Raw genomic sequence first — 17,050 nt, 5'->3', positions numbered from 1 at the left:
ATTTGGCATAAGTGGTTGTTGTATTAAGCTGCTGTATTTTCAGAACACACAAGAGATGAAACAGTTGTGAGTTTTAAAGCACAAAGTACACTTATTTTCAATCTTTTTCCCCCTAAATTTTTTTTTTTTTTTTACGTGAATGAGAAAAAAAAATTTCAAATGTTTTATTTGGACAGATGTTGAGCAAAAACATGAAGATACAAGACATGCTGTATGCTTTCCAGTTCCCTGAACTCTTACTCTTGCCTAAAGATAAACATAAGCAGCAAGCTACCAGGGTCAAGGCTTGAGTCAGATTTCTGAGCTGTTCCACCTTCCTCACACATAACTGCACTGGCCAGAGCAGGAATAATTCCCATAAATCAGATGAAACAAAAATAATTTTGAAATAATTTTGGTAATACAAACAAAATACAAACAAATTTTGCTAATACAAACAAAAATAATTTTGAAATCATTTTGGTAATATTTATTTAAGCTTTTACTTTCTCTGCTTTCTCTCCTCACATTTACAGTGAAAAGAACTGGTAAAATTACCCTGCCTTGATTTGGACTACTCCTTTTGTGACAAACAGCCTGTTGGGAAATCTCAGGCTCTCCTGAGAGGAGTGCTGTGCCTTGGCTGTTTCAGCAGAAAACATCCAACACTGGAAAGAAATGTTGCTCATCTGGAAAGGTCTGGTACCAAAAATCACCAGGACTGGCTGTAATCCTGAAGCAATGCTAAGACCCAAACCAATAATCCTAACTCTCAGCCCTACATTCCTTATTCCAGACTTCATTCCCATCTTAATCAAACTCATCTTTCCTAAGATGGAAATGTTGAGAGATTTCCTCCCTGCCACCAACAGGACTTAGTGTACTGACCACAATCTTTGTGGCAATGACCAAGGGGGGTTCCAGCAGTCAAAACCCCTATTGCACACATGCAAAAAACCATTCCATGCCATTTCATAGAATCATAGAATCCTAGAATGGGCTGGGTTGGAAGGGACCTCAGAGCTCATCAAGTCCAACCCTTGCTCCACTCCCCCCGTGGTTCCCAGCCCATGGCACTGAGTGCCACATCCAGGCTCTTTTGAAATATCTCCAGGGATGGAGAATCCACCCCTTCCCTGGGCAGCCCATTCCAATGCCTGATCACCCTCTCCAGAAAGAAATTCTTTCTAATGTCCAACCTAAACCTCCCCTGGCACAACTTGAGACCTCTTGTGCCCTCTTGTCTTGCTGAGAGTTGCCTGGGAAAAGAGCCCAACCCCCCCCTGGCTCCAACCTCCTTTCAGGGAGTTGGAGAGAGTGATGAGGTCTCCCCTGAGCCTCCTCTTCTCCAGCCTCAACACCCCCAGCTCCCTCAGCCCTTCCTCACAGGACTTGTGCTGGATCCCTTCACAGCCTCCTTGCTCTTCTCTGGACCTGCTCCAGCACCTCAATATCCTTCCTGAGCTGAGGGGCCCAGAACTGGACACAGGACTCAAGCTGTGGCCTCCCCAGGGCTGAGCACAGGGGCAGAATCCCTTCCCTGGACCTGCTGGCCACGCTGTTCCTGAGCCAGCCCAGGATGCCATTGGCCTTCTTGGCCACCTGGGCACACTGCTGCCTCCTCTTCAGCTTCCTGGCAATCCAGACTCCCAGCTCCCTTTCTGCCACTCTGTGCCCAGCCTGGAGCTCCCCATGGGGTTGTTGTGTTGAACCTCATCCCCTTGGGATCAGCCCAACTCTCCAGTCTGTCCAGGTCCCTCTGCAGAGCCCTCCTGCCTTCCAGCTGATCCACACTTCCCCCCAGCTTAGTGTTGTCTGTGAATTTGCTGATGATGGACTCAATCCCCTCATCTAAATCATCAATGAAGATATTAAACAGAACCAGGCCCAACACTGATCCCTGGGGACACCACTGGTGAGCAGCCACCAACTGGATGCAGCCATTTACCTGCACACATGATGCCACTTATTGCTTTTTGCTGTTACCCTAATTTAGTTTCTCTTACCTGACCACCTTGGTGCCATTTCGAAATACTTGGATATCTACTGCATAGTTGCCATCAGCATGAGCTATCAAGTTGATTTCTGAGAATTCTGCCTATGAAAAGAAGACTCGTGTTAGTCAGTCTGATTTATTTCACCTTTATTTTCCTAAGTCCCCCTTTTTAAGAATTTTTACTTGAACTCCTGGAAAGATCTATTTGGAACGTAACTAGCAGTAAAATCCATGCACCCAACAGTATCTGCCACATGTGACATGTCATATTTAAATAAATGTTAATACCAAGAAAGCAAAAAATTTCATGAAAAAGGAGTGTGGGGCAGTAGCAAGTGTATTTCCTCATTCCTGTCTGCACAGAAGTGTAGAGACTGTATTTCTGCTTTCTGTGGTATTGTCACATAGAACAGTACAGGCTCACAAAGATGTGTGTACACTTTTGAAGAAAACACTACAAAAGTAATGTTAAATATTTTCTTATGGCTTTCAGTGTCTCTTAATATACTTACTCCTTTTCTACTTTCTTTTTGCACTTCTACTGTTGTTTTTAAAAGATTTGGTGCTAATAAACAATTGACTCACAAAATTCACATAAAACCCCCCCGAAACCTTTTTCACACCATCTTCTCACACTGGATATGTGGAATTTAAAAAGAACCACTTCCATACTCTGAATCTACAGTTACTTGAAAGGAAAGGACAGGATGTTTTTCATTTATCCACAGTCTTTCATCAGCTTAAACTCTCAAGGCACTTTACAATAACATTACACAGCAGAATAATTGAAATGCAGCCAACTGTCTTCTAGTGGATAAATAGAAGTGTCTTTGCTATCCTGGGCACTCATACAGAATGGAGAGTGTCAGAATTCTCATTAGTCCCCTCTTGAAAAATGGTATCACTGAAAGTCTTCCTAAGTAAGATCTGTGTGAGGCTTCCAGAATTCAGTGTTCAGTTAAGGCAAGTGTTGTCTCCTCTCCCCACAGCTTAGCTATCTGCTTGGTTTCAAGCATGGATATCTCTTCATTATATCCCATATGCTAAAATACTTTCTTGGATTAATGTTCTAGGCACAAGGGGCAGCTTTAAATTACTGTAAAAACAGAGCAAATGGTGAGAGATTAAAATATCTGATTAATAACGTCCAAGAATAACGTGGCATTTGTTGAATCTGAGATTGACAACCAAGCTTTCCAATTATCAGTCATGTTAAAGAATTGCAAGGATTCTCATTATAGATTTTGTAGTGTGAAGCTTGGCACATGGTAAAAAAAATTCTTTCTGCTACGGGTACATTGCTGTAAGCAGTGTAAAAATCAAATAATGCTCTCTGGCATTAGCAAAAGAACACAAACAGTCTGTAACTGTTTGTATACCACTGGCACAGGGTTGATGTGTTACAAAGTGATGAGAAGGATTCAGAAACAGCCTCTCACTGATTAAAGGTGGTTCTGAGACCATCTGAAGGAAAGATGAGGCTTACACAGAGCTTCTGTTAATGCTGAAGCTTGATAGGAACTGCATGGGCTGATCTAGGTGTGAATGGTGTTTTGAGACAAAATAGCTTGTATTTTTCCCATCTCTCTCTCAATACTCTTGAAGATCCCTGGCAAAGCTCTCCACATTTCCAAGCCAAGTGTAAAGAAAGGAGCAAAGCTGGATGCTGTACTATTACAGTGAATTTAGATAAGCTGAATCCACACACTGAGTGATAATTTTCCCCCACTCTTTGAAATTCCAATGACAAAACAACTCAGTTCAAGTATTGAAGCCCCTTACAGTAGCATCTCTTTGTAGAATTCAAATGAAAAGCAGTGAAAAGACTTATTTAATTCCCTACTTTCAGATATCTAGCTCAAGTAAAATAAGTAAAATTCTTATGCACCCCAAATTACACCTAGATATTTATTGTTAATTTAAAAAAAAAAAAAAAAAGCAAACCCCAACACATTAGCACTGCAAGCAGTATAATCAAGTGAAGAAATCTGTCACACAAAAATGCAACATGTAAACCATGGAATGTCTGGGAAATTCAGTCTCCAAGCAACAACTTTAGAAAATGACATTTTTGATCTACAAAACATGGCCAGAATCCTCTAAAAAGAGCCACATTAGAATAAAATAAATCTTAAGTGCTCTACTTAACTTTTGAGATTATTTTTTCTAAGTACAAAGAACTATGTCTCTATACAGATATGCTTGTAGAATGATGGAATCATTTAGGCTGATCCTTAAGATGAACCTTAAGATCATCAGAAACCTAAAAGTAGAAAAAGTTCATGGCTAAACTCCCTATCTAAACATTTTTTAAATACCTCCAGGGAAGTACTTATGTACCTATATCTATATAGATAGATAGATTTGTATGAATACACAAATATAAAAATAACAGATTGAGTTATTTAGTTACCTGCTCAACCTTTATGTCATATTCTCCATGGACCTTTTTTCCACGAAAAGCCTTGGCCCTGCAGGAAAAAAAAGAGAGGGAAAGTCAAGGATCTGTAAAGCAGGAGCTACACAAAAACTTCCTTTATGGCCTTCAGTGTCCTGAAAATACACATATATACTAAATGAATCTGCCTGCATTCACAATTCTCCATCCTTTGACATCCTTCCATCCTCAAAATTCCCATCATGCAGTATTTTATGATAAAAAAATGTATGATAAAAGAATATATATTGTGATTTTCAACATTAATGGGTATCCTAAAGTGCACTGAAGTACATATTCCAAAATTAGTTTTTAACAGGAGATCAGTACTGCTAAAAAAGAGGCAATCCTGCTCTCATTAAAGTCAAGCAGTGGAAATTTATCTCCATGTGAACAGCATCCAAAACCTCACTCATTTTAATTTTTATCCATTTATTTTATTTCGAAATTCTGGCTTGTTGGAAACAGTGTTCAGAGACTTCACATTGTTTTGAAAGAAAGCATCAGAAGCACTGGAGACTTCCCCAAGTTTGCAAAGGCCTGACTTACTACTCAGTTTTGCTCTTTCTAGACTATAACATGAGACAAAGTAATAAATCTGAAGTAGGCTTTATGAGCCACTGCAATGCACCTGGATTGCTATGATAAACCAGAACCAAACACAGAGCTCCAGGCTCCCAGGCCTAACAAGCAGACCCTCTCCTAGGAACTGCTCAGTCAGATGGCTTAGGGAGCATGGAGCTGCTCTGGAGTAACTGGGAATTAAAAAAAAATTAAATCTAGGGAATACTCTGGCACTCTGAAACTGGAAATTGGATGTGGTATCAGGCTCTGTGCATCTTCTTTGCTCAAGCCAAAGCTCAGAGTACCTTTCCTATTTTATTGCATGCAAAAATCTGTTACACAATCAAAAAACCAGAATGCCTCAGAACAACTTCTCAAGTGTTGAAAACCCAGATTTTGTCCATTTTTAATATATAACAGTGCAGTTATATTGAACTACAGCTACCTCATCCATGAAAGGAATGCATATATCACATATGGAAACAATTCTGCACTGCTTTTACAAAACCCTTTTCCCACTGAAGTCCAGAAGAGTTTCACCACTGGTTTCAGAAGTGGAAGAACCAAACTTCCTAACAGTCAACTGAAACCCCTTATTTCTTAAGGATATTTTAATTATTGCAGATAATGGGTGGCAGAAAGCAAACAGAGTCTTTGTGTGAAATCCCATACTAAAAGTTTGCCCAACAATTATTTCCAATCCAGATGGATAACTGTGAGCAAGACAGGACTGAAGGAAGCATTTGCAACACTGTGTTCATGTAATAAATATATATGAAATATGGAGTTGGAAATACATTGTTTTATTACAGGAGGTGCACACTCAGGATAAGGCATAAAATATTTTTGCAAAGAACAAAAGTAGAAGTTAAATACATATTGCCTCACAAGTCTAATAAAGGAATACTATTAGTTACTGATTTATCTTCCCAAATTTGTTCTGAATATTATGTCTTGAAAAGCCATGTGCAGGTATCTTCAAAGGTAAGTTTTAGGATGCTGTTTCTGGTGAAGCATCAGCTGGACCATGTTCATCTCAAAGGTGCAGGAAAACCAAGGACATCTGGGAGAAGACTACAGAAGGCACAGAGCAGAGAGGAAGGTCTCATGTTCCAAGGTAAGACCATAGGTGCCTCAGGAGAAAAGCAAGCAATTCTGAACAGAGAGCTTAAATGTCTCTTTGGAAAACTAACAGCAGACTCATGCTAAGAATTCTTAGTTTGTTCTCAACTGACTTTTTATTCTGTTATTTTTCGAGATGGCAAGATAATAATGGGAGAACATTATTAAAGAGTTCACATTTTTATAAAGATTGTTAGTTAAAGCTACTTTGGAATTAAATCTCTCCAAATGTTTAAATCTCGTCAAATGCCACTGAAAAATATTTAAAACTCCAATTCTGATCCTCATGAATTTGTCAGTAACTAAACTGTTGAATATTACCAGGAACAGGATGAGCAGATTTTCTGGTGCAGGTAAATGCCTTATTGGACATCACAACACAAATTTAATTTACACAGAACTATGTTGGCCACATAACACAATAAATATTTTGGCAAGGCTGTCTCTGAACACTGAAAAATAAGCTCTGTTTCTTGAAAACTTGAACATATACAAAGATTAAGCCTCCACAATGCTTACCCCAAGGAATAGCAGCAGCTGACTGCTGCTTTAAGAGAGAAATTGAAACCAGGAAACCACAAAGAGCCAAAGACTCTTGAGTCTCTTGAGTTCTTTAGTGCTGAGTCCATGGTATACACTGGAATGTGCTCCAAATGTTATTCCCTTCAATTCCATCTTTCTACTTGAACATCATTTAAATGATGCAACCTTTAAACAAGTAAACTCTGGCGTGATTCACATTTCAACAAATGACTTCAGCTTTCAAAATAAACAGTAATAGTAAGTGCTAAAGTTAAGCAATCTGAGGCTTGAAAACAAATGTGACATTTAAACATTTGAAGAGATTTAATTTCAAAGTAGCTTTAACTAACAGCCTTTATAAAAATGTGAACTCTTTAATTATGTTCTCCAATTATTATCTTGCTATCTCGAAAAATGACAGACTAAAAAGTCAGTTGAGAACAAACTAAGAATTCTTAGCAAGAGTCTGCTGTGAAGTAAAAACTAGGTTTTTCTCATGTTATTTCCTGTACATAGGAAATACTGTCCTGCCCTGCTTGAATTATTTCCAATTTATGATATGAGATATATGCAATTCTGTCATAAAGACACTTGTTATGTGCTTAAATTAGTTGGGTTTGCTTTTTTTTTTTTTTTGGTTGGTTGGTTTTTGGTTTTTTGGGGGGAGAGCGGGGTTGTTTTGTTGTTTTTTTTTTTTATAAGGAGAGATGAGGAATAAAATTCTTCTATATTATTCACAGAATTATAGCTTAAAATTCCTGCTATGCATGGTGACTCTTGGCACTGCACCTGGAATATCTTTGTATGACCTCTGGGAGCCCCCTGCACAGAGCAGACATGGCCTCAAGGTCAGGATCAAGGTCAGGATCTCCAGGTGAGGTGTTTTCAGAAGAGCCAAGGTGGCAGCACAAGTAAAGTTAATAAAAACTATGCCCCAGTTCATGTAACATTTGGCCATCATTGCTGATGATTAGCACGACCTCTGAGAGGATCTTTTCAGCACATGGGAAATACTTCTGGATTTCTTGCCATTTTCTGGATAAAAACATATTTAAAATCAAATAACTCTAGAATACACAATCAGCACAGCTGCTGCCTGATACAAACTCATACCTACTGAGCTTTGGCAAAGCCAGGGAGAATGAAGTAATAATCACTAAAAGTGTTTCAAATATGTATAAAAGACCTGCACTATTTCCCTCTTAAGCTACACAGCATCTACACACATTTCTACAGCATCTTACAGCCCAATGTGGTGTCAGTAACCAAAAAAAGCACTAAAATGGTGCTGCTTTAATTGGCAGTAAAATCAACAAGAAAATCATTTGCAACAGGTATATACTACTTTGATTGCTATTCTTTAATGCTACAATGCTGAGTTTCTCAGAAACAGTCTTTATTCAAGTCAAAAGAATGCATCCAGTATGTGGGGTCCAGGCAACCCCCTGCTCCTGTGTGTAAACCCTCTTTTCCCAGCACCACATTCCCTTAGGTTCTGCCTTTGGCAGTTGCCAACTTGGTGCTGCACTTGTCCTCTGCTTTCCATGCCAACACCACGATGGGCACAGGAATCAGTTCCATGGGAACACTGATTTCTGGGCATCTCTGACCACTGAACTGGGAGCTCGTTACTCAGCCTATCAATAAGATGATTTTATGCTCCAAAATCATAGAATCCTAGAATGGGCTGGGTTGGAAGGGACCTGAGAGCTCATCAAGTCCAACCCTTGCTCCACTCCCCCCGTGGTTCCCAGCCCATGGCACTGAGTGCCACATCCAGGCTCTTTTGAAATATCTCCAGGGATGGAGAATCCACCCCTTCCCTGGGCAGCCCATTCCAATGGCTGAGCACCCTCTCCAGAAAGAAATTCTTTCTAATGTCCAACCTAAACCTCCCCTGGCACAACTTGAGACCTCTTGTGCCCTCTTGTCTTGCTGAGAGTTGCCTGGGAAAAGAGACCAACCCCCCCCTGGCTCCAACCTCCTTTCAGGGAGTTGTAGAGAGTGAAAATAATTGTACTGCCAGTTTACTGCAATGGGTCAAAAGTTTGGTCATCATTTAGAGCAGACAAATTGCAGACTGTCACTATTTATAAGCAGCCAGTAGAATCCATTTCAAGCAAGGTAGTGTTCATATATATTTATATACACACAGACAGAGCAGGCTCAAATACCCACTTGACTGGAATTGCCATATGCACATCAAGATTTTGGCATACTACAGCCAAAAAACCAGCCAGGCTTCCATGAAATTACAGTCTGGTACATTAACCTCAGGGAGAGAACAGAAAATGTTAAGCACAAAGTCTTCATATCTGGTTAGAAATAACTAATCATGCTATTACATTAAAAAAAAATAATTAACAGGAAAAGACGTAGACTCGGTCTCAAAGGTTTTGTGCCACAAAAAATATGTTTCCATGTGCTACTCTAATATCATGTTGAATTACCCATAGTCAGCCTCCCTCCAGCAGTATTTTCTTTTAATTTAATGAAAATATGACTGCATTAAGACATCATCAGTCATTTGCACTGCTGCATGATTCAGTAATACAGAGTGCTAAAAAGAACAGAACACTGGCATAATGAATTTAGTAAGTGTATTTTGGCAACTGTCCCATTAAAAAAAAGTAATGAACAATCTGATGAAATGATGTGTATCAGAATTAAAGTAATATAAACTAGACCAAGTACCTGGTTTTTAAGACAGCAGTTTTGTAAATATGGTTTTTTCCCATCTGAAATCTGAAGGATCTGCCAAGGAAATAATGCCTTAAAAAACCATGATCATGTACATATCATGAAACTGCAATAAGGGATCAGTTAAAGGAGTGAGATTATTATTATTATTTCTCCTACATGCCAAGGACTTCTTAGACTATTAGAGTTTTGTAAATACATGAAAACCATAAGAAACTATCATCAAAAGTAAGCACAGATTTGCATTTTCATGTGATATGACCTAATCCACAAACTACTGGGAACCTCTCTATGACCATCAGTGGCACAGCAAGTGTCTGACAGTACCAGTGCTGGTGCATGGACTGCCAGCCAAGCAGCCCAGCTCACACCACTCCTCATGAGGACTGCCAGGGGCTGCCAGCAGCACTGAGTGGGTTGTGAACAACACTGTAAACAGGCTGCTTGCAGACTTTTGTCCACTTGTTCTACATTTCTGCAACAAGAGGCTGATAAGAGACTGCTATAAAAAATAAACTCGTATTTAAAAACTGAATTTTAAAGAGCTTGATACTTTTAAATGTGTTGCCCAGCTTCTGAAAAGACCTAACTAGATTTAAAACATTCTTTTTTTCTTCTGCACTGTGGAGTTATACTTTTGGCACTTGACCCAACCAGTATTTCACTCACATAAACCAGCTATATTTTCTCAAGCCATTACTTCATACAGAAATCATCTTAAAAGCAGCAGACTACCATAAAATAAGTGACAGAACACATCAAACCCATGACACGTAGTGCTCCCTGCTGAGCTGGGTTTCATGAGATTAATGATAACCTCCATTCCCAGGAGCCTGGACATTTGAAGAGCAGCACATTGGATTTGCTCTGGAATAGCATGGCCAATGTCAGCAGGATCCATAGCTCAGATTTGTACCAGCCCAGTGAAGTTGTGAGCACTCAGTCTGATGAAATGTCCCATTCAACAGAAGCACTGCAGAGGCAAAGACACACAGGTTCTTTCCACTTGTCTGTGTGACCACCATCTGACAGCATCTCACAGACACCCTGACTGAAACATCCTGAACTTCAGGAAAACATTTTTTCCCCATTACAACAGGCAGCCCAAAGAGATGCAGCTCTGTAAGTGTATTTAAAACCAGAAAGCATAAGCACCCTAGAAATAAAGAACACGAGGCTTATTAAGCAGCAATTATTCTGTCTCCATTTCTGTGCTGCACATCCCCCTTGCTCAAAGGGGTTTTTCTCAGAACAGCTTTCTATGTGGCACCTGCAGAGGCTTCCACAATGCCTGACTCAATCCCTGATTTTTTTTCTCCTAACTTATTACTAGCCTTTCATTTTTTAACTAATTATCCTATCCCCTTGGCATATATCAAAAAGTTATCTGCTTTGATTATTTAAACAAGAGAGAGCTATTTTATTCTTTCACAGATCTTCCAGCCCCAGAACCATCTTTGTTGCTTCCATCAGGAGCCCTCCTGTTGTCCCTCTGCTCTCAGCCTGAGCTGTGTGGTCACCAGGGCTCTAATCAAGAATAAGCTGCCTCCTGCTCTCTCATCTCACCTTAATTTCTCTGGGTCTTTTGAGCTGCACACTTGACTGAAAATGCCTCATTTTCTGCCCTCTCAAGATGAAACAAGTGCTCTTTCATGCCAAACTGCTCAACTGTCTCCCTGGGTCATGTCTCAAAATCCCACACCTCCAACTCTGTCATTTTTGGCCCCTTGCTGCTGTGCAAGATTTACAGTCACGATGTCATTTCTGTGGGCTTTTTTTTTTTTTTTTTTTGTAAATTAGAGGACATATGAAAAGTATTTTTAAATGTTCATTCCCTCATCACAAGAAGAGCTCATACGTGATGCAACATATTGTAACCTTTTCCAAATCTGCTAGAGTCATTAAAACAACTAGGATGCTTTCCCATGGTTAGGTTCATAAAAATATTTTGTACTCATGAAATGAACAGAAAGTCCCAACTTCTGTGCAGAAAAACACCACTAGCCACATTACAAAATATTACTGATGGAGATTTGAATGGCTCTTGGAACTGCAAGACTCAAACTTCTGCACCTCAGACCTCAATATTCTGCACCATTTGCCATGAATTCCTCAATCTTATCTACTACAGGCAACATAATAATAGTGCAGGCTGAAGTAACAAAGTTAAATCTGTCACTCCCAAGTCTCCCTGCCAGCTAAGAGATCCATTCTTTCCAACTCCTCATTGTCAACAAGGATAAAATAGAACAGACTGTTAATGAGCAATTCTACTGCTTAGAATGTAATGTACTCTGAATTATCTTCAGTGGCAAAAATGTCACACAGTGCAGCCACTGGTGCCTGGTTTGTGACAGAAAAAAACCATCTGGAAATAGCATCTAGAGATATTTTAGTTGACTTTTTTCCTACTGAGGCAATGAGAAATAAAGTGGGCCCAGAACCCTTTACACTAATAGATTGTCTTTTTTGCCCACATCTGAGATGCCAATAAACACCAGCATGGAGTGAAAGAATCCTTGAGACTGAATCCACGTTACCAATAAACTCTTCAAAATTTTATCTGCCCTTTTCCTTTTCTTTCTACAATGAATGTTCTGAAGTGTTTTAAATGCCCCTAAACAACCTGTGTGACCCTGCAAGGTGAGAAAACTTGAATCACTCATGGTATCAAACCTTTAGTCTTAACATCAAGCCCTGCAGCTTCAGCCCCACACAGGGTCAAGACCCAGGGGAAACAAGGGAAAAGAAAGGATTGCCACAAGTCCCAGGATATCTTATTAAGGATATGCACACACATATGAACAGGGAAAGGTCTGAGTGTTATTCTCCAAAGGCACAGCCACAAGCATTCCACACCCTTGCAGCAGTTCTTCCTTGGCCCCACCAATACTGAACTAGACTTAAAAGACCAAAGGATAAAAAAGATCTTTCACACAGCAGCAATTGCTTTGCTTTGATCTCTGGTTCAGAGACCCTTTCTCCACATAGATCCAGAGCCTCATCCAGTTACACCACTACCTTCATGTTACAGAAAAACTAAAGAATCAGGAGCCCAAGGAATTGGTGTGAAACAATCTTTGATGTTTCACTTTTTTTTTCATGACACTTTTATGCCTATACTTACAACAGTCCCATGCTGCCCCATTTCTCTGAGCAGCTCCATTAGAAGACCTGGAGTCTTCAGAACTCCAATTTAAGTCACTTGGCTCAGCATCTTCACAGATGCTGTGCACCAAGTGTGTATGGATTTTGCTGCCCTCTTCTGTGGGAAAAAATGTACATCAGATTGGCTAGAAAATAATTTACAAACACAGATAAATTCAGATCTGTGGTCACCTTTCTGGCTTTCCCAGCTGTAAGGGAGTTGCAGGGGTATCAAACCCTCTTTGAAAGAGCAGCCAGGGCCAGCTACCAGCCATACACAGGAGCTGGTTGAAAACAGGGGAAATATTCATTATCATGAAGCTGAGTGTCTGCTTGTGCTGAATGATTGATGCTATGTGTGACAGGCAGCATCAACCTGACTTGTAAACAGTTGTAGATCTACTGGAGAAAGCATATGAACAACAAGAGTACAAACAGTCTCTTAAGTATCTAACACAGTGCCCCAAAACCCCACAAAGAAATGAATTGCTGCTATCAGCATGGATTAAACAAGGAGCAATTGCTAAGGCTCTCTATACTCCTTACCTGGTTTAAGTTGAATTAATCAGTATTTCTGGGGTTTTCTTTTTCCTTCCAGCCCCCCCTCCCCACACTCAGGCTCCACAGGCTTCATGGCAGTCTCCTCCAACTCTAAAGATTCCCCAGTGTCCTGGTGCCTCCAGTGCAAATTCCCCCAAGGAAAAGAAGGAATTCATGCACTGTGCTCAGCGGAACAAAAATACCAAGTTATCTGCTACCATGGAGGAATGAGCTTCAGAAACATGCATTTATCTACCCACTAGCCTTGGAGGAAGGTCCAGAGTGCTGCCATGAAAACTGGTTCAAGGTACTCAAGTTCCAGTAGCCATGGGGAACACATTATCCTGATAATCTTCAGTAAAAAAGCTACCAGGATAATAGAAAATACTGCTGCCAGTATTATCACTTTTTTTTTTTTTTTGACCCACAATTTACACCATGCTCTGCATGGAAGGGTGCACCCAGATTACCAGTTTGCCATGGGTACCTCCATATACTCCTTCTCTGGTCATACTTTCAGACACTCCGTGCTTTTTATCTTAATAAATTACCACTAGAATTTTTTTTCAAACAGGTTATTACATTATTGAAGACCTGAAAACGTAGCACTCATTCACCAACTCCTGCAAAACATGCATGAATGAGTTCTTCTGAAAATACAGCAAGGAATATACTTCAACACTTCCACCAAAAGGAGAAGTCTCTTCTTGAGAAGCTCAGAAAGAGGCTTCCCAAGTACTTGATAAAACTAAACTAACCACTCTGTATTTTAATGTTATGCTTAAAAATATAATCACATATAATTTTGTCTGTGCTTAAAATATTCATGTTTGGTTTATGGAGTTTAACATCCTCTAAGAAGTTAAATAACTAAGAGCCTATGTTCCTGTAGCCATGGGGAACACATTATCCTGATAATCTTCAGTAAAACAGCTACCAGGATAATAGAAAATACTGTTGCCAGTATTATCACAGGAGGACTGTCAGCTCCCCACTATGGATCAGAGAACAATGAACTTTCCCAGTACTGCTGAAGCCAGAGAATGGTATTTTTCTCTACAGAAAACTGGCACCACAACTCTTACATGAGACTGGAAGTATTAACCACCCCTTCCCCACGTGAGGATGACCTTGGGAATATGGGCTTTAAAATTTTTTACTCAGGAGCAGTCTATAAAATTAGAAGGCATGCAGAATCTACTGGGATCTGTAACACAAGGTGGACCAACAAGTTTCAAGGGTCTTGTGGCAAAGCTGTGACAAGGCTGTTGTGTTCAAGGCTGTTGTGTTCAAGGCTCTTGTGTTCAAGGCTCTTGTGTTCAAGGCTCTTGTGACAGTCCTTAGACTGAGACTTGGAGCAGAAGTCTCCTGGTGAGGCTGTGGCACAACCCCCCCAGAGCCCTCACCAAGGGGCAGCACCTCACTGCTGGGAGCAGAGGCAGCAGCTGAACGTGGAACTCTATTGCTCTATCTCTTCCCCATCCCAGAGGACTGCTTGCTGTCTTTTTTTGCACAACTGAATGCTGCCAAATATGACATTTACTGCCCCAAAATGGGAGTGTAAGACACGAAACAACTAAGCAGTGAACAAGCATTCTCTTTTGGCACGTGTTCATGCACAGCAGTTGTTGCAATCATTCCAGAATGGAACGATCCCCGTTTATGGGGTTAATCCCCCCAGTGCCTACAGGGGTAAGAACAGCACCTTTTTTGCACACAACAGCAAAGGCTGCTCTGAAATCTCAGAGCTTCGAGCAGAGCTTCTCTCTGGGAGCTGTGTGGTGGAAATGCTGCTTTAAATTCAGTTGGCAGCAAGCAGCACGTTAGTCAAGGATGCCCAAGAGATGAACTGGATCCAGCCCTCCCCTCATTTTGTGGGCTACACCCACCCAGCTCTCTCCCTGCTGGGAAGTGGCTAGCTCATGCTACCAGTCACCTCTCCACTAATGGATCCTTGGGCAACCACAATCTGCAGCCCATGGCACTGATTCATCTGGATGGGAGTCATTAGAGAAAAAGAGGGGAGTGCTTTTCCCATGAAGATCCTGCCATTTGGCAAAGAGCAGAGCAGCAGGCATGTGCAAGCCCTCCTTACGTAAGATCCAAAATCTGCAGCTAGTTCCTGGTAAATATTTTTGCTGGTGGATTTATGACTCTGGACAAGGATGATCATCCTGGTGAGTAAACAGAACACGGACATATTAGCAGCATCCAGAGTAAGAACATTTTCTTGATTGTTCTTACAATAAGGCCTGTTGGGACAAAAATTCAGGATGTGTTGAAAAGCTTTCAGGCTCAGAGACCTCAGGATATCCACAGTGCAGCTTTAACTTGCTGCAGGAAGAAAAGCTGCTGCACTCATTCCAGTTTGCTACTGCAGCAACACAAATTAGTCTGCAGTTCTATCAGTGATTGCTTTCAGACACCTCTCCTATCAAACTCCCACATAGTGGCAAACTGCCTGTTCCTTCCAAAAATCCCTTTTGTTGTGGTTGGGTTTTTTTCAGTTGCAAACTTAGGAAAAAAAAAAAAACAAACCCCAGAACAAAGCAAAATGAACAAGTAGTCCTTAAATTGCTAATGGGACAATCAAAAGAAAATAGAGCAGCACTTGCAGACATGGCTGTTAAGTTTTTTTTTAAAGCAAATCAGCAAAATATTTCTGAATACTCTTGAAGTCAGTATTTCCTACCTTTGATTCTGTGTATGCCTCTTCAGAGGCTCATTCCTACCCCAGCAGTTTTTATAACTTTATTTTCTATAGCAAAATCTATTTTCTTTAGCAATCAGCAACAAATTTGAGTGCTATGGTCACTAACTTAAAGCTCCTGCTGCTCTATTCTCACCAACTGCTTTTTACACTCCATTTTCCAGCAGGTAATTGAAAGGTAATTCAAACTGCTGAGTTACAGGCAGAAACTTAGGAACTTGTTTTTTAAAAAATCAAAAAATAAAAGTTAAAAAAATATATATTTCTTATTGGTAGCTCACATTTTTTGATAGTACATTGCCATAACATTCACTAATGGTGTGTAGTAAAGTCTTTCATCAAGAGGACAACCAAAGCAAATCTTTTAATAAAGACTTTCATGATTATGGGTGTTTCTTCTAAATTAATTTCAAACTCTGTTCATTCAACCAGGATTACTTAAGGCAAAAATTCTACCTCTCTTTTTTACTTGGTATCTTCAACAGTTTCATTCATCTTCATTAGGATGCCTACTTTGCTGGGAAAGGAAAGCAAAACAGCCCATGAGTAATGTCTGCAATGTCTGTGTTTATATCACATTGAATCTCTGTCAGTGAATCAGAGCTTTCTGCAGAGAGCATCTTTTACTCAGAACAAAACCAGAGTGGGATTACACCCACATTTTGGTCAAGCGCTGCCATCTGCTGGACAGACCTTGCTGGGAACTGAAGCATCAAAAAACCCAGCACAGAGGAAAGCAATTCTTTTCCTTTACACCACCTACAAATTTGTCCATCAAAAAACACTAATTCGAAAGGTGTTTGATTTTTAAAATTAAATATCAATCGCTGTAAATAAATGTGGAGCAACTAGAAGCAATTTGAAGAGCAAACTGAAGAAAACAGATCATGGTTGTTGTACATTCAAAGGTACACAGTTCCCAGTTAGGAAAATCATAGAATCCTAGAATCCTAGGGGTTGGAAGGGACCTCGAAAGATCATCTAGTCCAACCCCCCCTGCCAGAGCAGGGCCCCCCAGAGTACATCCCCTAGGAACGTGTCCAGGTGGGTTTTGAATGTCTCCAGTGAAGGAGACTCCACAACCCCCCTGGGCAGCCTGTTCCAGGGCTCCGTTACCCTTACAGTAAAAAAATTTTTTCTGATATTCAACTTGAACCTCCTATGCTCCAATTTACACCCATTACCCCTTGTCCTATCACTGGTCACCACTGAGAAAAGCCTAACTCCATCTCCCTGACACTCACCCCTTACATATTTGAAAACATTGATGAGGTCACCCCTCAGTCTCCTTTTCTCCAAACTAAAGAGACCCAGCTCCCTCAGCCTTTCCTCA

General features: G+C 40.4%; 1 protein-coding gene across 1 annotated transcript in view; it reads right to left on the bottom strand.

Annotated features, from left to right (window-relative positions):
• SYN2 (synapsin II) overlaps positions 1-17,050 on the bottom strand; it is a 176,402-nt gene that overhangs the window by 108,783 nt on the left and 50,569 nt on the right. Inside the window, exons 2-3 of the mRNA XM_071755454.1 lie at positions 4,389-4,446; positions 1,986-2,077 (exon numbers count right to left, since the gene is read on the bottom strand). Coding sequence (XP_071611555.1) covers positions 1,986-2,077; positions 4,389-4,446 — 150 coding nt within the window. The remainder of the gene's footprint in view (positions 1-1,985; positions 2,078-4,388; positions 4,447-17,050) is intronic.

The sequence above is a fragment of the Heliangelus exortis genome, chromosome 12, assembly GCF_036169615.1.
Source record: "Heliangelus exortis chromosome 12, bHelExo1.hap1, whole genome shotgun sequence".
NCBI lineage: Eukaryota > Metazoa > Chordata > Aves > Apodiformes > Trochilidae > Heliangelus > Heliangelus exortis.
The sequence above is the reverse complement of the archived record's forward strand: the minus strand, read 5'-3'. Positions and strand labels throughout refer to the sequence as shown.